The 25,134-nt window shown below is 36.5% G+C and overlaps 1 protein-coding gene across 1 annotated transcript in view; it reads left to right on the forward strand.

The window, feature by feature from the left end:
- The window catches only part of LOC110448287 (E3 ubiquitin-protein ligase ZNRF2-like), a 29,982-nt gene extending 10,600 nt beyond the window's left edge, over nt 1-19,382 (forward strand). Inside the window, exons 2-4 of the mRNA XM_021494457.1 lie at nt 10,354-10,449; nt 16,401-16,506; nt 17,800-19,382. Coding sequence (XP_021350132.1) covers nt 10,354-10,449; nt 16,401-16,506; nt 17,800-17,857 — 260 coding nt within the window. The 3' untranslated portion in view covers nt 17,858-19,382. The remainder of the gene's footprint in view (nt 1-10,353; nt 10,450-16,400; nt 16,507-17,799) is intronic.
- The last annotated feature ends 5,752 nt before the right edge of the window (nt 19,383-25,134 follow it).

Genomic DNA, 25,134 nt, shown 5'->3' on the forward strand with positions numbered 1-25,134 from the left:
CCCTCCCCTCCCCTCCCTCCCCCAACTACATATGTACAATGTCTCTGATGGCCCGCCTCCCAAAACTGTATACCCCCCTCCCCTCCCCAACTACATATGTAGAATTTCCCTTCTCTCCTGATTCCAAAACTACATATGTACAATTATTTCTCTGTTGCTCTAGTGTCTCCCTAATTGCAAGCTACATGTTTTTTATTGATCAATTTTAAGCAAGAGAAATGTTTTTATGAGTAAATGATGAGCACACTTACTGGAAGAAGTTGAAGAACTTAATTACCATACCTGCAGATCACTATCGGTGAAGTTCTGGCTTTTATAGTTGTGATGTCTTCTCCAGACTTGAAGACTAAATATAACCGCGCTGCCATCAGATATCTATATAAAGAAACTCCATCATTATTACACTCTGCAACTGTGGCTTAAAATAATCTATTTTGCACTAAAATAGGAACTTCTTTGTTTTTAATGCCCGGATGGGCATGAGCAATGATTATAATTCGCAAAGGTAATCCGTAAAAATGTTCAAGGATATGATACAGATCTCTGTTTAGGGAATTTTTCTAAAAGTTCTAAATGAACGAATGCGTATAAAATTACAGAACAGGATTCAAACTGAAACATATACATCTTTGAATTTCATAGCCATCTTTGGCTACTCATGATATTGATTAAATATCACCAAGTGCAGAAATAATGCATCACCAACACTTAAGTCAGTCAATTATACTGTACATATTCTACCTATTTAGCTGGGCCTGTTCCAGTTGTTGACAGTCTGGTCCAGATACAGGACAGAGAAATATAAGTTTTACCATGCTTGTCTGTATTGTTGATTCTAGGTAACCCATCTTAAATTCCCGGGTAAACTTAGCATAGTAAGCCTAGGAATGGCTGGATTAATTAAGGAGGCACGTTTTAATAGGATGGCAAAAATTGTCCCTTAGATAAGTAGAATAGCATAATTGAGAGATAAATATATATGCACGTACTTGCCATGTTTTGTATCAAGGGGAGACAATCAGAAAATGTAAAACAGGCGACTAGGCACACTTTACTTCACTTCAGCTTACAATCAGAATTTTATACAGAACGTAGTAGCCCGTCCCCTTCTCTCGGATGTTTCCTTAAATTTAGATTGTTCTTAGTGTATACTGTGTACATGTATGTCTTGCTTGTGAGAAACATTAATCTTTAATATATATTCTCAACAGATTGCATAATACCGAAGGTCACATTTCTATAGATCTGAAGATAATAAAGCCTTTCCGGTAGATGTGGTGAATTTCGTGGAAACCGTTCCCTTTAATTTAACCCAGTTCGGCAGTGCTTATCACCACGAGTCTTATCTCTGTCCACTTTGTTAACTCTTAAAATAAGAATATCTTTTGGAAAAAAAAACCCACCGAAATTAGACATACTTTAAATTTCTTTTAAATCTGCAGTTATTAAAAGCATAAAAATATATATTTGAAATCGCTGAAAGAAAAGAAAAAATCATTTCACAGTAACGTAATTAACTAATTATATATATAACAATCAGTTACAAGCACATCTGTGGTTTGTGTTGTACAACTCAAACATTCCCTAGTAACCCTCAGTAAACATCCAGAAAGGGAATAGCAACCACATGCTTCTCTTCAAATCTTATTAACTCATTCACCCCTGAAGACACATTTGAACACTCCCAATTCAAAGGTTGGAATAATTCATTATGAAAATTCAGGGGTGAATGAGTTAATACTGTTATAATACAATATTATAATACTGTTATAAAATAGAGTCCCTTCTGACCCCTGTTCTGTTTATAAACACTAAAGGTCCCTTGAACTGGTCATCAGTGCATTATGGTATTTATTTAGAATGTATTGATTCTACTGAAGTAAACCCTGGCTGAGCTCTACAGAGTGAAATTGGGCTAGATTGTCTTTACAACGCTAAGTTATTCATCACCAAGTTGTTACTGCCCTCCGTATACCAGATACTGTAGGGCATTCCTTTGCTCATTATACAGCCAGGAGATGGTGTTTAATGAGAAGATGACCGACTTTTAAAGCAGCAGCTTGTTTGACGGACATGCCAGAAATTCATGTGGCAGCCCTACAGCTAGCTATTACAATTCTGCAATACTATTTGGGTCTGCAAAATTAGTGCAGGCCAAAGAGTGTGAATCCGTTTCTGATAGCAATCCTAGGCCTCGGTATAGCTTAAATTCATACACAGTGAAAGTGTCTTTGAAACTGACGTTCCTTAATCAAGTTTTCCAGATGCAGATAGGTTAACATACGATTCCTGTTTCCTAAATACAGAAAATGTCTGTTTTTACCATACAGTTGGAAAGGTGATTTCTCTGGATATCAAGTTTCTGCTTTACCTGCTTATACAGTTTACCCTGTGTTTATCGATATACAGTTTACTCTGTGTTTATCAATATACAGTTTACCCTGTGTTTATCAATATATACAGTTTACCCTGTGTTTATCAATATATATATATATATACAGTTTACTCTGTGTTTATCAATATACACAGTTTACCCTGTGTTTATCAATATATACAGTTTATCCTGTGTTTATCAATAAACAGTTTACCCTGTGTTTATCAATATATACAGTTTACCATGTGTTTATCAATATACAGTTTACCCTGTATTTATCAATATACAGTTTACCCTGTGTTTATCAATATATACAGTTTACCGTGTGTTTATCAATATACAATTTACCCTGTATTTATCAATATACTGTTTACCCTGTGTTTATCAATATATACAGTTTACCCTGTGTTTATCAATATACAGTTTACCCTGTGTTTATCAATACATACAGTTTACCCGGTGTTTATCAATAAATCACACTCCAGAGTAATCTAAAAACCTGTGTAGACCAGATGTTCCATCAGATGGTATCAGGTTGAAATAAAGAACCTGTATAATCTAAAAAATCTGTATAGACCAGATGTTCCATCAGATGGTATCAGGTTGAAATAAAGAACCTGTATAATCTAAAAACCTGTGTAGACCAGATGTTCCATCAGATGGTATCAGGTTGAAATAAAGAACCTGTATAATCAGTAAACCTGTATATAAACCAGATGTTCCTTTTTATATAGATTGATATCTACATGTTAATCAGAAAACAAAGTTCAAAGTAGACATTTTCAGTTCTGGTGTGGTTTTGAGAAAGATCGAGGGTTGTGGCAGCCATCTTGACATTTTTAATACAGTATATATGTTTCTCCTGCTGTTAATGATGAATCAATCATGATGATTTAATTAGCTTTCTGACAAAAATCCAGCCATAGGGTGTAACATGTATGTTAAGGAAGACAAGAGATCATTGAGAATTAATTCTAAAAATCAATCATGATAAACATGTTTACTCATCTCTATAAATAGATGTGAATGTTGTTTACATGGTTGATATGACTCATTGCTAACGTAGAGTTTTGTTTACGTACAAACATGTGCGTATTACATGCTTGGGTAATGGTACCTAAATTATACCAATTAATGATAAGACCAGGTTTCTCCTCCAACTGCATCCAGGGATCTGGTTATTTCAGTTTCTTGATTTGTTGATCATTGTATGGCAATTCTGAGTTACAGGAGGTGAGGTGTTGTAGTATACAGCTGTCGATACCAGATATATTTTAGTAACTTTAGTTCTGTGTTACGAGTTCTGGCAGGTTTTTAGAAAGGTAGCGCTCTTTCCCTTTAGACACCATGCAGTGATGGGGATTTGCAATTGACTGGCCATGTAATAATCAATGTGTAATTTGAAAAAAAAAATATTGTTGGAATTTTTTGTGGCACATGAAATTCATTTTGCTGATATTTGTAGGGATCTTAAGTTAAAAGAATCAATGGAGAGTTCTTATAGAGGAATGGTTTTGTGTGAAGTTTTGATTAAGGCCAGATCAGTTGTACATCCTACTAGCTGGAGATCTGCAGTGCTGACAATAAATGCTGCAGCTTACATGTGTTGTAATTCCCCACCAATCTCTAGATCTACAGCCAGGGCCAGCACTATCCTAACTGTTGTACTGTAGTCATACAAATTCTACCAGAGCTTACACAGATCCTCACACACTATTATTGAAGGACAGATCCTTTAAAAAGGCTTCAAGTCCACAAAACGAACATATTGTAATATTGTGAGGTACGTTATGTATCTTTGTAAGTCTATTTGTTCTGAAAATTCAGTTATTAGATTTATAAGAATTGGTGTTTTTTTTGTGAATTCTGTAGAGAGCATGGATGATATGAAAAACTTAGTTTAAATCTGGTGGTTCAAACTTTCAATACAAGAATGTGATGCCCATGGGTTGGGGAGAAATGTATACAAAATCATATTTAAATTTCACTTGTGTTCATGGCATTTCTATGTTTATTTACTTTTTCCCATTTCATGAATTGTCATATAAATATGTGTTAATTGCTATCAAAAGACCGTATCCTAATCAGGCTAATGTCTTAGAGTTGGTTGAGACAGGGGGATTCCCAAGTCGAAACATCTGTATGATGTCATGTCAACACTACAATGACTTCATGTAAAAATGCAGTACAATGACGTCATGTAAAAATGCAGTAACTTCACATTAAGCCTGTATCATCAACATTCCTTTAATATATATATATGATAAGGTCAACAGGGTGAGAGAAAAAGATCTTTCACCCCCTTGCCCTCGGGAGAAGAATTCCTTTCCTCACCCCAAGGCCACGAAAGATTTTAAGTCCTATAGTCGTTGGAATAGATAAATAGCCTTACGTGTGGTATACCGTGATAGAATAAAGAAGTTAGTCGTGTTTTATGTTTTGCAGGATAGAGAATTCCATCCCTGAGAGTCTGTGATCTATACGTGCGCCCATACCATGTGGGAGAGAATATATCTTGCACATGTACTCAACACTATAAAATAGAGATGAAATTTGAGTTTCACATCATCAAAGACCCAGTGTTTTGAATAGATACATGTAGGAGAGATTGAACTGTCCCACATGTATGTCAATGCAGCTATCACCCAACATGACTGCTACAGTGACTTATAACTACTGGTGACTGTTTATGACATCGGCAGGGTTATCTTGTCAGAATTATAATCCTTCACACGCAGAGGATGCCTTATGAATTGAAAGGCTGCTGCTAAAATCATCACTAATGTTGATAAATCAGGAGGAGATGAGTTGGGAATGTGTACATACGATGTACATATTTACCTCCGGTGGTTACCTCCTGTATACCAGAGATTTATAGAAAATAGGACCCAGTGAGGCAACACCTGACATGTGTAAACACACGGCCACAAGGTTCTTCTCGAGGTTTCTACGTCTCTTTAAGTACATTTAAAAACCTTCTTAAAATGTTTCCTTAAACATAGAACTGGAACTATGCATAAAGCAAAAAGTCAATTAAACATTACGAAAGAAAATATCCTTGTGCAACAGAAAACCTAACGCTATAAATACAGGTTTGTCTAGACCTGATCAACTCTCAGACGTCATGCTATAGTGATGGTATTTAACAGAACTCTGGTTTGACCTGTGTGTACCTGTGTATTGTGTCACATATCTCCAATCATAGCCATATCCCAGGCATAAAAAAATCACTGACAGAAGTTATATCTGTATGTCTGAATGGACACAGGAAAACAGTCACACAGGACTACTGAGTCGCTATGAACACTTCATTCTAGAAGATTCCGTAAAAACTATCATTTGATGTACGAGTTATAAGTAATACATGATGAGTGTGTCTCGTAAAAGAGGGTCATTTAATTCTTGCTGATTATGATTACCTTAAATCCTTTTTGTTACATTTTTAGCTCACCTGGCCCAAAGCCAAGTGAGCTTATGGCATAGTGCGGCCGTCGTCCGTCCGTCATCAACATTTTACTTTAAACAACTTCTTCTGAATAACCAAGATGCATAGGGTGCTTAAATTTAGCCTGTAAAATGCTGGGATGAAGGTCTACCAAAATGTAAGTTTGTTCAAATAAATGTCCTTGACTTATATTCGAGGGCACAGGGGTCAAATATGTTTAAAACCTTTCCACAACTTCTTCTGAATAACCGATGGGCCTAGGGGGATGATATATGGCCAGAAGCATGCTGGGATGAAGGGCTAGCAAGTTTGTTCAAATGAATGACCTTGACCCACTTTCAACGTAATGTCATTGTTTGACATTCAAGGTCACACTGATATTCTGCCTGTAGCTGTATTTTAGTCATTGTGTCACATATCTCCAATCATAGCCAAATCCCAGGCATAAAAAAATCACTGACAGAAGTTATATATGTATGTCTGAATGGACACAGGAAAACACTCACACAGGACTACTGAGTCGCTATGAACACTTCATTCTAGAAGATTCCGTAAAAACTATCATTTCATGTACGAGTTATAAGTAATACATGATGAGTGTGTCTCGTAAAAGAGGGTCATTTAATTCTTGCTGATTATGATTACCTTAAATCCTTTTGTTACATTTTTAGCTCACCTGGCCCAAAGCCAAGTGAGCTTATGGCATAGGGCGGCCGTCGTCCGTCCGTCATCAACATTTTACTTTAAACAACTTCTTCTCAGAAACCAAAAGGCCTAGGGTGATGATATTTGGCCAGAAGCATGCTGGTATGAAGGTCTACCAAAATGTAAGTTTGTTCAAATAAATGACCTTCATCCATTTTCAAGGTCACAGGGATCAAATATGGTAAATTCTTTAAACAACTTCTTCTGAATAACCAAGAGGCATAGGGTGCTTAAATTTAGCCAGTAACATGCTGGGATGAAGGGCTACCAAGTTTGTTTAAATAAATGACCTTGTTTTATATTTAAGGTCACAGGGGTCATATATGTTTAAAACCTTTAAACAACTTCTTATGAATAACCAAGAGGCCTAGGGTGCCTAAATTTGGCCAGTAACATGCAGGGATAAAGGGCTACCAAGTTTGTTTAAATAAATGACCTTGGTTGAAATTCAAGGTCACAGGGGTCAAATATGTGTAATACCTGTCAACACTTTCTTCTGAATAACCAATAGGCCTTGGGTGCATAAATTTGCCCAGTAACATGCTGGGATAAATGGCTACCAAGTTTGTTCAAATAAATGACCTTGATTTATATTCAAGGTCACAGGGGTCAAATATGTTTAAAACCTTTAAACAACTTCTTCTGAATAATCGAGAGGCCTAGGGTGATGATATTTGTCCAGTAACATGCTAGGTTGAAGAGCTACCAGGTTTGTTCAAATACATGACCTTGACTTATATTCAAGGTCACAGGGGTCAGATATGTTTAAAACATTTAAACAACTTCTTCTGAATAACCAAGAGGCCTAAGGTGATGATATTTGGCCAGCAGCATGCTGGGATGAAGGGCTACCAAGTTTGTTCAAATAAATGACCTTCATCCATTTTCAAGTTCACAGGGGTCAAATATATTTTAAAACCTTTAAACAACTTCTTCTGAATAACCTAAATGCCCAGTGTACTAATATTTGGCCTGTAGCAATGAGGGCTACCAAATTTGTTCAAATGAATGACCTTGACCCACTTTCAACGTAATGTCATTGTTTGACATTCAAGGTCACACTGATATTCTGCCTGTAGCTATATTTTAGTCCACTTTTAAGATTACAAGTGTGAGATCAAAACCAGGTGAGCGATGCAGGCCCATTGGGCCTCTTGTTTAAATCACCTGGCCCGAAGGGCCAAGTGAACTTATGGCATGGTGCGGCGTCCAGCGTCCGGCCAGCCAGCTGGCCAGCGTCAACTTTTACTTTAAACAACTTCTTCTCAATAACCAAGAGGCCCAGGCTGATGATATTTGGTCAGTAGCATGCTGGGATGAAAGGCTACCAAGTTCAAATGAATGACCTTGACCCACTTTCAAGGTCACAGGGGTCAAATATGTTAAAATCTTCAAACAACTTCTTCTCAATAACCGAAAGGTCCATGGTACTGATATTGATCCTGTAGCATGCTGGGATGAAGGGCTATCAAGTTTGTTCAAATGAATGACCTTGGCAAACTTTCAAGTTCACAGGGCTCAATGTCTTAAAGTCTTCAAAATTCTTCTTCTCAATAACCAAAAGGCTGAGGGTACTGATATTGGGCCTTTAGCATGTTGGGATGAAGGGCTACCAAGTTTGTTCAAATGAATTACCTTGACCCAATTTCAACCTTATGTCCTTGTTCGACATTCACGGTCACAGGCGTCATATGTTTAAATCTTTTAATAGGTTCTTATGAATCAAACACCGATATTCTGCCTGTAGCTGTATTTTAGTCAACTTTTATGATTACAATTGTGAGATGAATACCAGGTGAGCGATTCAGGCCCATTGGGCCTCTTGTTGTGTCACAGAAAGTTAAACATAGCCTTTGTTACATCAGATGAACAGAAAATAATGGTCGCTTGTCACATTTGAAAGATACAGACTCACTTTGTGTACAGGTCAGTTCGGAGAAATTAAAGGGATGCTGAATGTGAAGGTCACTTAAGATGGGTGATCGCCTTATACAGGTCGTCGGTAGAACATGTACATTAAACCAAATACAGGTTGTCACCAGAATGCCACCTTCTGAAGAACTAGGAAATCAAGTGTCTCGATCCTTGGCATGGTAGATCTAGATCACATCCATATGTTAGAACTAATTACCTTAAATGAATTACATATATGTATTAAAATTATAATGAAAGAATAAACATTTTAAAAGCGATTTAAGTTTATAGGATGGTTAAAAGAAAATGTCAGTAATTTCACAAACGAAAATTTACTTGTACACACACAAATTAACCAGTGCAAACATATCACTTAAATATATGTTCTCAGGAGTTGAAGTTTTAATTTCAAGGATTTTTTTTTTATTATAATAAACTTGAATGCAGTTTTGCAGTTTGTGGGTAAATCCCAGTAGGAGTAGACAGCACACGTTTGTATAGGCTGTGAATTGTGTGTGCATTGCTGTTCAAGTAATTACCCTCAACAAAAAGTCTGTTGGCTTTGATATGTCTATGTACAAACAGGTTTTATTTATCAAAGCCATGCTTGTTGCATGTACCTATAATGTTAATTTGAATAGAAAAGTGTGTGAGTCACACATGATATATGGGAAAATCAATAGGGAGTTCACTGGGCCAGGTGAAATAAAAAATATAGCCTCTGCCTCAGGTACCATCAGACTGAACCACAAAATGTTTCAATCAGTCTTTCTTATGCCACTCAGACCTGTTTGAAGACCTGCGTTTTCATTAACAACTGGACAAGAGTTTAAATATAGGGGCTGGTACATGTATATATGTATATAGCAAGCTAACTTAAGTAACATATAATCTACGCAGTAGTTTGCATGGTGATAGCTTGTAAACAACACGTTTACTTTACAACCGCCTTTCTTAGTCTACCAATCAGCAACTACATTAAGATTTACTGTAAAACATCTTATTACTCCTCGCCTCTAAAACAGTAGTTTTATGTTATTAGATTGGATCAGCCAACTGATTAGAGGAGAAATGCTCAATACGTAAGGTAGAAAGTGAGGTCGGTGATCATATAGTCTCACAACCAGATTAAATCGAATTCCCAGCTACTAGAAGCCTTAAAAGTCTCTCCAGTTATCTCCCCCTTAAATTACCAGCAGAGGCGATTAGAGCTAGGTGTTCCAAGAACATACGGAACAGTACAATCTGTCATACAGAGTTTTAAAATGTATTTGGCTGTATAGTGTGACAGTACTGTACGTGACTTTTCTAAATAATCTGAAACTTACTATAGCAAAGAAAAGCACTAGCGTAGCTTGGTATCATTAATTCTGTATCCTGTATCCATGGATTTATGTTAAGCAGAAATCGTGCTTAAATTATCCCTGAACTTCATTATGCCAAACTTCTTTGGTAAAGAAGGCAAACATGGTATTATAATTATTGTTTGTTCTTCTGTAATTGATGTTCTATTTAACAAAAAAATAATATAAAAAGTTATAACAATTACATATAGTGTATATATTTACGATTTTGATAAATTTAACAAAGAAGTGGTTCCTTTGTCAAGCTATGAGTGAAAATTCCTGTTGACAAACTTGTATGTGTCCCCAGAGTTTACCTGATATTGTCATTTCATGTGCTGCTGGAATGGAGGACAGTTTGGCCACAAATTTATCGTTTATTGTTGATACATGACAAGTCTTTTAATGTGTATAAGTCCCCTGGTTGGGATAATAACTGGTCCTGTCGATGACTGAATTTTTGTAGATATAACTTTTCGTTTGATATATCACCAAACTAATGGATGTTATTCAATATGTTTAGTGGGATATTGGATCAAATGTATTGATGATGTTTCCTTATTTCTTTCCAGGAATCAAATGCCCAGTATGTTCCAAGTTTATACCGCCTGATGACATAGAATGTCACCTTGTCATCTGTCTCACAAAGCCTCGCATCAGTTACAACGGTCAGTATACACGATATTATGACCTCTGGTCAAAATGGTCCGGTCAATTCTTCCATGTCTGTTGTTTAACTCATTCACCCCTGAAGACACATTTGAACTCTTCCAATACAAAGGTTTGAATAGTTCATGATGAAAATTTCAGGGGTGAATGAGCTAAATATTATTGATGTCACTCACAAAAATTTTAAAAAGTTAGTTCATACAAAAATTCATCCTTATAAGTGAGCACTTGGAAAATTTAAGCTTGTAAAATTTTATTAAAGCGCTGTATACCGGGAAATTTTTGACCATTCAAACTTTCGTCCTTCGCCAGAACAATCCATATTTGCAGTGTTAATTTTGCCCTTTAAATATAAAGTTTTAATAAGATATAAGTAACATAAAAATTGTTAGCAGCGTTGCCACAAACAACGTTATACTATGTTTATCCTAGATCATGGGTTCGTATCCCACCGCTGCCACCACGCTTGTATTAGATTGCAAATGCCTAAACAAAATCACAACACAGGTTTTGTAGATGTGGCACATTTATACGTGGACAGTAATCTGTAAGTATATAGTCAACACAATCTATGGCGCAAACCTAAAGTGAGACAACAAAATTAAAAAACTTAGCATATAGCTTAGCGTATTCAGATTATTCCTGGTAATTGATATAATTCTGCATTGGTAGCTATAATATTAACCAATTCCAATTGAGGATCAGTTGTGAATTTGTAACTGATGTTCCGTCACTGTTATAGATTGATACATCAATGAATTGTTCCAGGTCAGGTTTGGTAGAATACGGATCAATATGGTTTGTTGTGTATGTATGTAGAGGTTAACACCTCCACACCGACCCGTGCTGTGATTGAACTATAAAATATGTATGTAGTGTATATACTGTATGAAGTGTTAACTGAGATTTATTGTACACTTCCTTGTATATAAAGTACACAACAATCAAACAGCTCATTGCAAATATTTATAAACAGTAAACAGGGATGTGGTTCACTCTTCTAACTCTTAACCCTTTCAACACCGTAGACCATAATGGGCTCATCCAGATCAATTTATGGTAGAGGTTATTAAGGTTACATAGGGGTGAAAGGGTTAAGTTGGTATTTTTTAACAGCATTTTAAAGTACTTAGCAATATCTTCTTCATCTAAACGTTTATCGAATGTGACGTGAAACTTCAGCACAATGTTAGGTCCTTTGTGTAGCACATATCCTATGATACAACCAAAGTATTGTGAGTGTCCTGTTTCCTGACTTGTAGCTGGTAGCATCAAACTAACATAACCTTGAAATTTTGTAAATTTGAAATTTGAAATAGAAATGTCAGAACACACACCTACTGATCACTATAGGTCCTGTTTACCTGTCTACAGACAAACAGATAGTCTGTACAGTGGCTGACTGTTAGAACACACACCTACTGACTATAGGTCCTGTTAACCTGTCTACAGACCGACAGATAGTCAGTAGGTGTGTGTTCTGACAGTCAGGCACTGTACAGACTATCTGTCTGTCTGTAGACAAATAAAAAGGACCTATAGTCAGTAGGTGTGTGTTCTCACAGTCAGCCACTGTACAGACTATCTGTCTGTCTGGAGACAGGTAAACAGGACCTATAGTCAGTAGTTGTGTGTTCTAACAGTCAGCCACTTTACAGACTATCTGTTTGTCTGTAGACAGGTAAACAGGACCTGTAGACAGGTAAACAGGACCTATAGTCCGTAGGTGTGTGTTCTAACAGTCAGCCACTGTACAGACTATCTGTTTGTCTGTAGACAGGTAAACCGGACCTATAGTGATCAGTAGGTGTGTGTTCTGACATTTCTATTTAAAATTTCAAATTTACAAAATTTCAAGGTTATTTTAGTTTGATGCTTCCAGCTACAAGTCAGGAAACAGGACACTCACAATACTTTGGTTGTATCATAGGATATGTGCTACACAAAGGACCTAACATTGTGCTGAAGTTTCACGTCACATTCGATAAACGTTTAGATGAAGAAGATATTGCTAAGTACTTTAAAATGCTGTTAAAAAATACCAACTTAACCCTTTCACCCCTATCTGTAGACAGGTTAACAGGACCTATAGTCAGTAGGTGTGTGTTGTAACAGTCAGCCACTGTACAGACTATCTGTCTGTCTGTCTGTAGACAGGTGAACAGGACCTATAGTCAGTAGGCGTGTGTTCTAACAGTCAGCCACTTTACAGACTATCTGTTTGTCTGTAGACAAGTCAGTAGGTGTGTGTTCTGACAGTCAGCCTCTGTACAGACTATCTGTCTGTCTGTAGACAAATAGTCTGTAAAGTGGCTGACTGTTAGAACACACACCTACTGCCTATAGGTCCTGTTTACCTGTCTACAGACAGACAGAGAGTCTGTACAGTGGCTGACTGTCAGAACACACCCCTACTGACTATAAGTCCTGTTTACCTGTCTACAGACAGACAGACAGATAGTCTGTACAGTGGCTGACTGTGAGAACACACACCTACTGACTATAGGTCCTGTTAACCTGTCTACAGACCGACAGATAGTCAGTAGGTGTGTGTTCTGACAGTCAGCCTCTGTACAGACTATCTGTCTGTCTGTAGACAAATAAAAAGGACCTATAGTCAGTAGGAGTGTGTTCTAACAGTCAGCCACTTTACAGACTATTTGTCTACAGACAGACAGATAGTCTGTACAGTGTCTGACTGTTAGAACACACACCTACTGACTAAACACACCTACTGATCACTATAGGTCCTGTTTACCTGTCTACAGAAAGACAGATAGTCGGTACAGTGTTTGACTGTTAGAACACACACCAACTGACTATAGGTCCTGTTTACCTGTCTTCAGATAAACAGATAGTTTGTACAGTGGCTGACTGTTAGAACACACACCTACTGACTATAGGTCCTGTTTACCTGTCTACAGAAAGACAGATAGTCGGTACAGTGGCTGACTGTTAGAACACACACCTACTGACTATAGGTCCTGTTTGCCTGTCTACAGACAGACAGATAGTCTGTACAGTGGGCGACTGTCAGAACACACACCTACTGACTATAGGTCCTGATAACCTGTCTACAGACAGACAGATAGTCTGTACTGTGGGTGACTGTCAGAACACACACCTACTGAGTATAGGTCCTGTTTACCTGTCTACAGACAGACAGATAGTCGGTACAGTGGCTGACTGTCAGAACACACACCTACTGACTATAGGTCCTGTTAACCTGTCAACAGACAGACAGATAGTCTGTACAGTGCCTGACTGTTAGAACACACACCAACTGACTATAGGTCCTGTTTACCTGTCTTCAGATAAACAGATAGTCTGTACAGTGGCTGACTGTTAGAACACACACCTACTGACTGTAGGTCCTGTTTACCTGTCTACAGACAGACAGACAGATAGTCTGTACAGTGGCTGACTGTCGAACACACACCTACTGACTATAGGTCCTGTTTGCCTGTCTACAGACAGACAGATAGTCTGTACAGTGCCTGACTGTTAGAACACACACCAACTGACTATAGGTCCTGTTTACCTGTCTTCAGATAAACAGATAGTTTTACAGACAGACAGATAGTCGGTACAGTGGCTGACTCTCAGAATACACACCTACTGACTATAAGTCCTGTTTACCTGTCTACAGACAGACAGATAGTCGGTACAGTGCCTGACTGTCAGAACACACACCTACTGACTATAGGTCCTGTTTGCCTGTCTACAGACAGACAGATAGTCTGTACAGTGCCTGACTGTTAGAACACACACCAACTGACTATAGGTCCTGTTTACCTGTCTACAGAAAGACAGATAGTCGGTACAGTGTCTGACTGTTAGAACACACACCTACGGACTATAGGTCCTGTTTACCTGTCTACAGACAGACAGATAGTTGGTACGGTGGCTGACTGTCAGAACACACACCTACTGACTATAGGTCCTGTTCACCTGTCTACAGACAGACAGACAGATAGTCGGTACAGTGGCTGACTCTCAGAACACACACCTACTGACTATAAGTCCTGTTTACCTGTCTACAGACAGACAGATAGTTGGTACAGCGGCTGACTGTCAGAACACACACCTACTGACTATAGGTCCTGTTTACCTGTCTACAGACAGACAGACAGATAGACTGTACAGTGGGGGACTGTCAGAATACAAACCTACTGACTATAGGTCATGTTCACCTGTCTACAGACAAACAGAGAGTCGGTACAGTGGCTGACTGTCAGAACACACGCCTACTGACTATAGGTCCTGTTTACCTGTCTACAGACAGACAGACAGATAGTCTGTACAGTGGGTGACTGTCAGAATACACACCTACTGACTATAGGTCATGTTCACCTGTCTACAGACAAACAGAGAGTCGGTACAGTGGCTGACTGTCAGAACACACACCTACTGACTATAGGTCCTGTTTACCTGTCTACAGACAAACAGAGTCGGTACAGTGGCTGACTGTCAGAACACACACCTGCTGATCGGCCTGTTTTTCAGTCTGCCGGCTAATGAGGTCAGGATGTGGGTGGGTGTTGGCTGCCTAAGAGCTGCTAGACACTGTACAGTCATTAACAATTACTCCAATTAGTCCTACATAATCGTGTGTAATTCCTTTTCTCTGGCCTTTTTCATGTTAACTTGTTTGCTTATTGTACTTATAAATTAAGTCAGTTTGTGACAACTACTAGTAAATATAACTCGCATTTCTGTTGTCTTACTTACCACCAATGTACAGACAATCGTGAAGGGAACCATGACCTTCACATGTCTTGACCTTTTCTTAATTAGGTCAGAGAGAATGACCTTCTATTAAAGTCGCACGAGTCATATCTGTTAAAATTTTCTGTAGATAATGGCATTAAGTTAATTTCTACTAGTTACTTTTTTTTAAGTTTAATGAATGCCCCTGGGTCTAAAAAAGATAATATCGAAGTACAGTACACTCTGTTTAGAACATCACAATCTCCAGTGTACCAGCATAATATGAATTCTCTATATCTTTCATGAATATTGATTGTACTCATATGAAATATATATACAGTACACACTTGCTGGAGACTATAATTATGTCCTTTTGTATCTGTTTCTATTGTAAAAGAACTGATCATCTGTATCTGTGTCAACCTGTCGGACAAGATATATACACACAGTGATGCGCCTTTACTAACAGCTAGCTAGAATTACTAGTAACTGTAATTTGTACTGCGTTCGTAAGTACATATGTATAGTGATAAGTACATAGTGAGGTAGATACTGACTGATGGAAATGGTTCTGATGTGATGTAATACCTTAAAAACCATATTATAAAAGTTATAGACCTGTATGGCATAAAAGTGCTCGTATATCAGCGGTTCAACTTAATCCAACAGTTTTCTCACCTGGAGATCAAGCCAGGGTGAAAATGAGGTCATCTGGGAGATTTTATCTATGATGTTGTATAGTAATCTATACATAACCATATGTGTGAATGTTTATCTGTTTTGCGCTGAACAATAAACTGATATGAACAGATTTTTTTTCAATGTTCCTGTTCGTATGAATGCAAATAGCGGTTACATTCATTTTGTATGAAAAGCCCACATGGATGAAATCAATTTTTGTCCATACCAGCATAAATATTACAAAAAAAATCTGTTCAATATGTATATTTACATTCTGTATCGGTAATTAGCTATTATTGATCTGACTCTGAAGATTTCCATAACATTTGCATCACTGAAGTGTCTATATATCATCAGTGGTATTCCTGGAACAGCCTAATTGTACATTATCGAAATGTATAAAAAATCGATTTTTAAAATTGGTTCAGGTTATTCGTAGTGGGAAGAAAAGCGTCAAAAAGACATTGATCCAACTTCATTCATGGCCCTATGCATGCAATGTCTTTTGAAAGTGGAAATGTTAATACATATATGTATGAGTGATGTTTGTCGTTTACAGAGGATGTACTGACAGAGGACAAGGGTGAATGTGTGATATGTCTGGACGACCTGGAGAAGGGCGACACTATTGCTCGGCTACCATGTCTATGTATATACCATAAAGGGTAAGTATCACCACAGACACGAAATGGACGGGACAACAGGGACAATAGTACTCCGATTCCAGGTTTACCGTACGTTTCCCTATTGTACCCCTTGTCAGCCCCAGAATCAAGTATCGGGGTATGATATGGCAAAACCCCAATATTGTTTTCTATTATCATATATTTATGCTTTAGAGGTACCTGTATTCCAAATGGGTATGGTAAAGGGTAGTAGTACCTGTCAGAGCTGATACAAACCTAGGAAACCTATAAATATCAGCCTTTATTAGTGATGGGCAATCGGTTTAAAATCATAATCGATAATCAGTAATAAACCGATTGATGATCGATTGCATATATAATCGGTTCATAATTTTAAGGGACTGAACATCCAAATAAACATCAATAGGCAGAGTTGTTAACTAGGTTTTGTTCTTTTATAATAAATGGATTTCAAACAACTTTTATGCAGTTTTATTGATCATATAGTAAAATTTATTTGAATATATGACTTTTACTATTTTTTTACTATGAAAAACATTGAACACTTTGATTTTAATGAAAAACTGATTATATATCGATAATGGAATTTGTAATCAATAATCGGAATCGGAAAGGACAAACCAATCGATATTTGATTATAATCAATCATCAGCCCATCACGATCACTAGCCTTTATAACATCTAATAAGTGAAATGTTTATACCACACAGGGTACAGATGTAGGTACATGTAACGTAGTAAATTCAGACCTGTGGTGTGTGGTTGATAAATCAGAGTCCAGTGGAGAGTACAGAAATGGTGTATGTGCCATGTGTTTCTATGAACAAACACCTTTATCAAGAACTCTGATAACTCAAATACTCAGCTATCTCAATTATTGGATATCTCAAATTCTCGGTTTGTCACAAAGTCATGTCTGTTTGTTGTGTGAAGGCGTGTTTACCTCTGATTTAAATACTTTGTTGCACTCGAGATTAATTTTTTTTCGAGGTAGAAACTTGGATTGTAACGCAGTGGAACAGAGATCCATTAGCTGCTCGACAAGCCTAGATCAGTGATATCAAGCCTAGATCAGTGATATCAAGCCTAGATCAGTGATATCAAGATTAATAGAATACATATATTCACAACCCATCTTACAATTGTCAAATATGAAATGAAAAAATGTGAATACCAGGATTTTTTTTTTTTTTAAGTCTACAATTAATGTATGTGGCCACATTGTAGTCCTTGCTTAAATGTTCTTTAAGTTTCCTCGGTTGTAGCATTTCTTTGATAAATCATTGAAGACTTGTCTTTCTTGTTTTTCAGATGCATCGATAAGTGGTTTGAGAAGAACAGATCTTGTCCAGAACACCCGGCAGACTAACACAAGGGAGGGGGGGCATATAGTTCACACATCATCATTTCATCATCATATGGTTATTTTATTGGGCTTTCAATGGACTTTAGAAACACATAACTTATGTTTTTGTATATTTTTTCTTTCTTTTGTGTTTTTGTGTCTGAACTTGATGCACATACTTGCTGTGCAGTTTACTGTGAGGTAGAATGATATACCTATTGTTGACTGAGGAAAATCATTGACTATCTGTCCAGTCAAACATCATCGCCATTTACTATATATCTTATCACCCTATATTAAACTATATATGTACCGAAAGCTTCATTGTTGTAGTGAGCTCATCCAATTTGACTATCTTCTCAGGATCAATCACAAGCATTTTGATTTGCACTCTTTTTAGTTTGAAAAAATGCATTATTGGATCTTAAATATACGGGGCTGTGGAAAGTGCCCAGGAAGGGAGATAACTCTGAGGCTTCAGATTCTGAAGAGGAGGATGGAGATGATACAGAAAGAGGATCATTGGACCTCAGCCTTGGCTAAAAGAATACCTGCTCAAACATTCTGTGTCTGTTTGTTTACTCATCCTTGCTGTAGGTGTGGTAGTGGTATACCTTTTACTGGTGGACACATTTGTACGTGGCGTAATGAAAATGTTCGCCATTCATGTAGGCCTGCAGATTAGATCAGTGCTGATGCAGTAGAAAAGATATTTTACAGAAAAAAGAGAATGTGAAATTTTAATGTTTTCATTAATCTGAGTGTAAAGTCTGTCTTTTCTCCTAGACAGAATTTGGCATGAAAGGAATGCTTTATTATTAATTTAAAAAAAACAACAAAAAAACAGGTAATTTTAATAGGTGAATATCAATATTTCACAAAGCAAATAACGGTAAGGCTGCATGTAAACATTCAACAGTGATTCAGAGTTGGATCAAGGACAGTACAAGTGTATTTGGTTGTTAACCCATGTAGACCCTGATTGTAATGTCGGCCTGTCTAGTCAGTTAAAGTGGACCAGTTGGATGTCCACCACAGGTATACATAGCACTGCGGCCCAGCACAACCACTTGTATTGAGGTGAACTTATTGAATTAAAGGGAGCTAACTGTAGATTTTTTCGTGATTACAAATCTGGTCAGATACACTGAATTTGATCAAGTGAAAATGTTGATTTTAATCTGATTGATCTGGTTTGGTTTGTGCTGTATATGCTACAGAAAATCATTTGTTTATAAAAAAAAAGGAAATCTGCATGAAATCGGAAGTATTTTTTTTTCAGATGGAAGTTTTGTTACTTAGGTAACTGAAAACCAAACAAATTCTCATAGTATGACTAAAATTTCTTGATGTCTGTGTAGTCGGTTATAGCTGGCAGACTGCAGAAGAAATAAAATGTTGACATTATATGTCTTTATATTCTTACCTGAAATGGGTTTTTTTTAGTTTGTTGGTTTTCTGCAATTATACCATTCACACATTATCATTGTTTTTCACGACATACAAAACTGACAAGGTGTTACGTACTTGTGATAGTTGACATAATGTATTCATACAAGGTACCCAAAAGAGACTGTTGGGAAAGAATTTGTCTCAAAGATTATACAACAAAATGGTCACAAGATCATCAGGTTTGTTTTCATACCTACTGTAAAAGGCATACAATTTTTGGCCTCACGTGTAGCTTGTTAATTTACCTGACCCCATGGTATAAACCTGACCCCATCTTTTGAATGATTTATAATCGGACTACAGAAATGTTCACCTAATGTATTACCTACATGTCTGCATGTTGATACATGGCATCTTTCAAACCTGAGACTACAACTCCTTATTCACTCTATCTAGTGTTAGCATTGTTACCGATCTGGAAAAAATATCTTGCACAATATTTTCATTTTGGGCGAAGTTTTGCAAAGTGCATTTCATTAAATCATTTCATCCAGAAAAACCACAATGGACAAAAACCACAATGGACAACAAGATAAAATAATGTGAATTTGTGTTAAACATTGTCAAACAATGCTTACGAATTCAGCAGGGAATCATGGGATAATAAACAGGTTTTATTGCGAGTAGACTATTGAATGAATGCAAGAAGCCTTTTACACGGTATCGGGAAAACAACGAGGCCTTGTCAGTTTTGTATGTCCTCAATCATTGTATGACCGCCGTTACAGTGTACGTTTTTTTTTACTACTGGGTGTATTGTATGTGATCGTACCAAAACACCTTTGCATATCATTTAAGTAGCTTGGAATACAGATATTTCATAGCACTCTGGGGGTGCCAAAGAAACCGCGATGACTTGAGAGATTTGTTGTTTAAAAATTGATCCAATGATTACGGATCAGGAGTGCAATTTGTAATGACAAGTTGTAACTGTATAGTGCAATGATGACCATTTAGTGATACAGATTAAGTAGGACTTCGACGTTATTGCACGTGTATGTAATATATATTATCCTTTATTTATTCTTTATGCTCTACTCTGTTCTTGGTTTCCTCGCTTAATTTTCTATCTGTGAAAACAGATCATTGGTTGTATCAGTCTGTATGGTATGATCAGCTCAGCAACCCGACTACCAGAACGTCACTGTCTTATACTGTTATACTGGGTGTACATTAAAATGTCTTTAGCGAGATGTACAACTTTTTTAAGTGAAAACCCTTGATATTTGTACATTCACATATTGAACAGTGCTTGAAACAAATTGATGTTTACTTGTATTATCAGAGAGAGAGAGAAATTGAAAAATATGTTTTAACAGTGAAAATTGCTCTTGTAGAAATTAAAAATGTTTTTGAGGGAGAAAAAAAGAAAAGGTAACCATTTTTGACCTAATAAATACCCTTGACACTTTGCCTTTTCCCAAAATAATAATTGCGGACCATTCAAAATCTCACAATAATAGTTATAATTCTATGTAGAAATAAAGCTGAGGGGAAACTTAATTCAGAGTAGTATGAGGTGAAACTTTTACAACTTCTGGTCATTCTAACACTGTATAAGTCGTAACACGGCCCTATTAAATGCCCTCTTCAGTGTCGAACTGAAGCTGAAACTCACAAGCGACCTATGTACTTGTGCCCACGAACAGTGGATCTGGTTACTTCGTTTATGAAGGACATTATTTTTACCACAAAACTTTATTTCAAATTCTATTGTTCAGTTCTGAATAGAGAAATCTCCATAAAATCACACAAATTACGTAGATTTATAAAGAAATGGAGAAGGACAAGTTTGAGATTTTCTCAACATCAGATAAAAGAAGCATAGTTACATAGTTACGTATGTTTACATAGCTTAGCAGTGTTAAGTTGACCAGACTTTGTATAGTCAGCCTACACTTCAACAGTGCTAATCTTGAGTAGTTAATTACACCAATGATCCGTTACCTAGATTTGTGGCCAAGTTGCTTTGTCCAAGTAGTTTCCAGCAGACCCCGGAACAATCTATATCACATAGAGTATTTATCAGCATTTGATAATAATTTGGGTAAATATGTCTTCGGTCATACTCTCCCTCAAAAAGTCATTTTCAGTGAAGTGTTGTTTTCTTTGTGGTGGGTTCAATGCCATAAAACTGTTGAAGTAGGACGAGCATGCAGCGTTTTATAAAAATTCAGCATATCTGCTGCAAAATTGGTCAACCTGTAAACAGATTTGTTCCCATTATATTTGGCGGGAAATCGGGCAGATGTCGGTCGAGATACCTTCCATCGACCTACAAAACTGATCACCTTATCGTTTTGAAATGAAGCATTCAATTTAGAAGAGAATCTGCGGATGTAACTGTTGCAGACTTGGACAGATATAGGAAGTTTAGGAGTAACTTGGTCATGTTTGTTTTGTTTCCTCACTGTCATAGCTGTTCATAATGTATATTTTTGCAAAAGTAAAAATACTATTATCAGGTACAGATATTTTGTGTTGTTTTAAAAAACCTACTTGTACAATCAAAAATATCACTATGTACAATATCTACTGTAAGTTATTATAATTTATAAAGTGTGATGTTTTCTTCTATCTATAATCTGCCTGGTAGGCTTTTTTTGCTTTGTAGAATTTCAGACTTTGACATTGTTAAAATATATTTTTTTTATTTAAGATGACATAATTTTTCTCAAGATGACTGAACAATCTCGGGGTTTCTCTCAGTCGCGTTGTGTATGTCATATATACTTATTTTTCACATTTCTCCATGTCCCTCTGTGAATGGGGTATTCTATTTTAATAAGTAAGTGCTTTTGATATTAGCATTCCAGACTAAGGTAGCCCTGTACTGGGAACAAACTTTTAAGAGTTGCACATCTTTACAATATCGGGCATAAAGATTTCATACGAATATTTTAAGATAAAAAACTATGATTTTGATGTGTTTTCTGTTTTATCTGATGTTTTATAGGGTTTGGATCAGAAAATATCTGAACACCATGATTTAATCTGTAGGTTCAGTGTATATTTTATATTTTCTACACTATATATATATATCAAAACTATTGCTTAATAGAAGATTTTATAAGATCATGAAAAGGTCACGTCTAATCTAAGAAGACTGGATTAATTAACTCATTTACCCCTGTAGTTTCATAATGAACTAGACCAGCCTTTGAACTGGAAGAGCTCAAATGTGTCTTCAGGGTTGAATGAGTTCAAACTCTTGATAGAACTGTTGATTCCTGATATTGTGGAGATGTTCGTATAATGATTCCAATATTTCTCATTTGTGGCGTAAGATTTTATTATGTCATATTTTATACAACCATACTCTAGATTCAACTTTCGTGAAAATGTGTGGCATTCTCATTTTTCCTGAGGTTTATATTTTAGCAAGAGTCAGTTGTGAATTTAAATATGTATAACAAATATTTATTCAAGCACGGTGAATAAGTGGCTTATATCTGCTTTGGATTCTTTTATGACGATTTTGAACCCTTTTGAAGGTTTGAGATAAACTCGCAAAACACACAGTAATTCACAGTACCAGTTACATACATAAATAACAAGACCAAATATGGTCGGTCTTTAACTTTCCTTATATAACGACATTAAACTTGTTTCAGCATCAGCTTTTCATCATGTAAATGTGATATATTAACTAACAAGATAAATATCTGAATATTGCTTTACAATTTTGAGATAAAGTCATGTTTAGAGGAATATTTACTATGCTTTTACTGAAATGCCCTAAAGCTTATATACCGATTGCTTATATAAATTGTTTCGTAGTTGCTTTATAAACGAAGAAAAATTGAAGTGTGTGTATTGACTAGATGTTTAGCCTACAGCACACACTTACTGAAGCACTAGTCTGGGTAAGGTGTACCAACGTATAGAGTTTTCAGATGTAAAACAAGCAATAGACGAAACTGTACAATGTAAAAATATTGCGTAATAAAATTGTGAAGAGTATAATTGAGCAAGTCTTTTGTCTTTCTGCTTTCAATTTCAACTTGACAACAACTATGTATTAAGTTCACCTAACTTACTACCGTTACACTTTAATGAAGGAATGTAGTTGTGTGTTTATCGAATGAAAAATGAACAACAATTGATCATATAAAGAATTTATTAAAATATTTGGAAAATGTCTCCACAGGGAGGCCGTTTCGTCTTCGAAATCGTTTCAGTGGTGAAACAGTTTTCAAGACTGAAGACATAATAGCAGGCACAACACCCCAACGAATTCAAGGACAGTCGCATTTAAAAAAATATCTGTCAAATGTAAAGTTTGATATGTATGTTATTGCATATAACAAGAAATTGTACATTTGTATAAGATATTGCAACAGTTTAGTGAAAAAAATATGGGTCATAATAATTGAATGTGTGAATGCATCTTGGGGTAAAGGATGCCAACAAGTAAAACGTAAAACTGTATCATCACTTATATAAAATATACAGATACAATGCTGTACAATATGACATTTTATGAAGATAATGATACATTTAAAACAAATTGTGGTCTTGACAAATTTATTGAAAATTAATTGAACTCTAATTTGACCTTTGACCCCGAGATGATCTAAATACAATGTACTCTTCACTTTTCAAAGGCTGTTACCAGCAGTATGTTTCTATTTCATGAAAATATCTTTAACGGTTAAAACTTGTGGCACGGACAAAGTTTTACAAAAAAAATTAATCACATAATGTATCCTTCGACCTTGTGTATGATTAAATTACAGTACGCTGAACATTTTCTGTGGGTGAATTACCAGTTTGCTTTAGTTTCATAAAGAAATCTCCATGTATATGGTTAAAAAATTATGATCTGGACTCTGGACAAAGTTTCTTGAAAATTATGAATGTATAACCTTCGACTGTAAGCGCTAGAGGTGACGGTCCCAAAGTGCTAGAGTGACAGGTAAGATGGCAAACCCTCTGTGGCTGTCTCAAGTACACATCTAATTGCATATAGATATCATTACTGGTAATAAAAACCTGTGGCCAAGACAAACTTTTCTCGGCTTTTAAGGACAAGAACCAGAAGACTAAAGGCACCATATGATTAATATATTTATTATCTTCCTTGGAACAATTTCAAGGGAAGAAAAAACAAGCAGGCACTGATGTATCAAATCATATTGACAATTTACATTGACACAATATTTTCTATATAAGAATTTCATAAGTGTTAATAATAAAACAGTTATATCAAAATCACATAAAACAAGAGGCCCAATGGGCCTGCATCGCTCACCTGTTATTAATCTAACACTTGTAATCTTAAGATTTCATAAGAACCTATTAAAAGATTTAAACATATGACGCCTCTGACCTTGATTGTCGAACAAGGACATTAGGTTGAAAGTGGATCAAGGTCATTCATTTGAACTAACATGGTAATCCTTCATCCCAGCATGCTACAGGCCCAATTTCAGTACCCTGGCCCTTTTGCTTATTGAAAAGAAGTCGCTTGAAGATTTTACGACATTTGACCCCTGTGACCTTGAAAGTTGGTCAAGGTCATTCAGTTGAACAAACTTGATAGTCCTTCATCCCAGCATGCTACAGGCCCAATATCAGTACCCTGGGCCTTTTGGTTATTGAGAAGAAGTTGTTTGAAGATTTTAAGACATCTGACCCCAGTGACCTTGAAAGTGGGTCAATGTCATTCATTTAAACAAACTTGGTAGCCCTTCATCCCAGCATGCTACAGGCCCAATATCAGTACCCTGGGCCTTTTGGTTATTGAGAAGAAGTCGTTTGAAGATTTTATGACATTTGACCCCTTTGACCTTTGAAAGTTGGTCAAGGTCATTCATTTGAACTAACTTGGTAATCCTTCATCCCAG

This window comes from Mizuhopecten yessoensis, unplaced genomic scaffold (assembly GCF_002113885.1).
Source record: "Mizuhopecten yessoensis strain PY_sf001 unplaced genomic scaffold, ASM211388v2 scaffold419, whole genome shotgun sequence".
In the NCBI taxonomy this organism is placed as follows: Eukaryota; Metazoa; Mollusca; class Bivalvia; order Pectinida; family Pectinidae; genus Mizuhopecten; species Mizuhopecten yessoensis.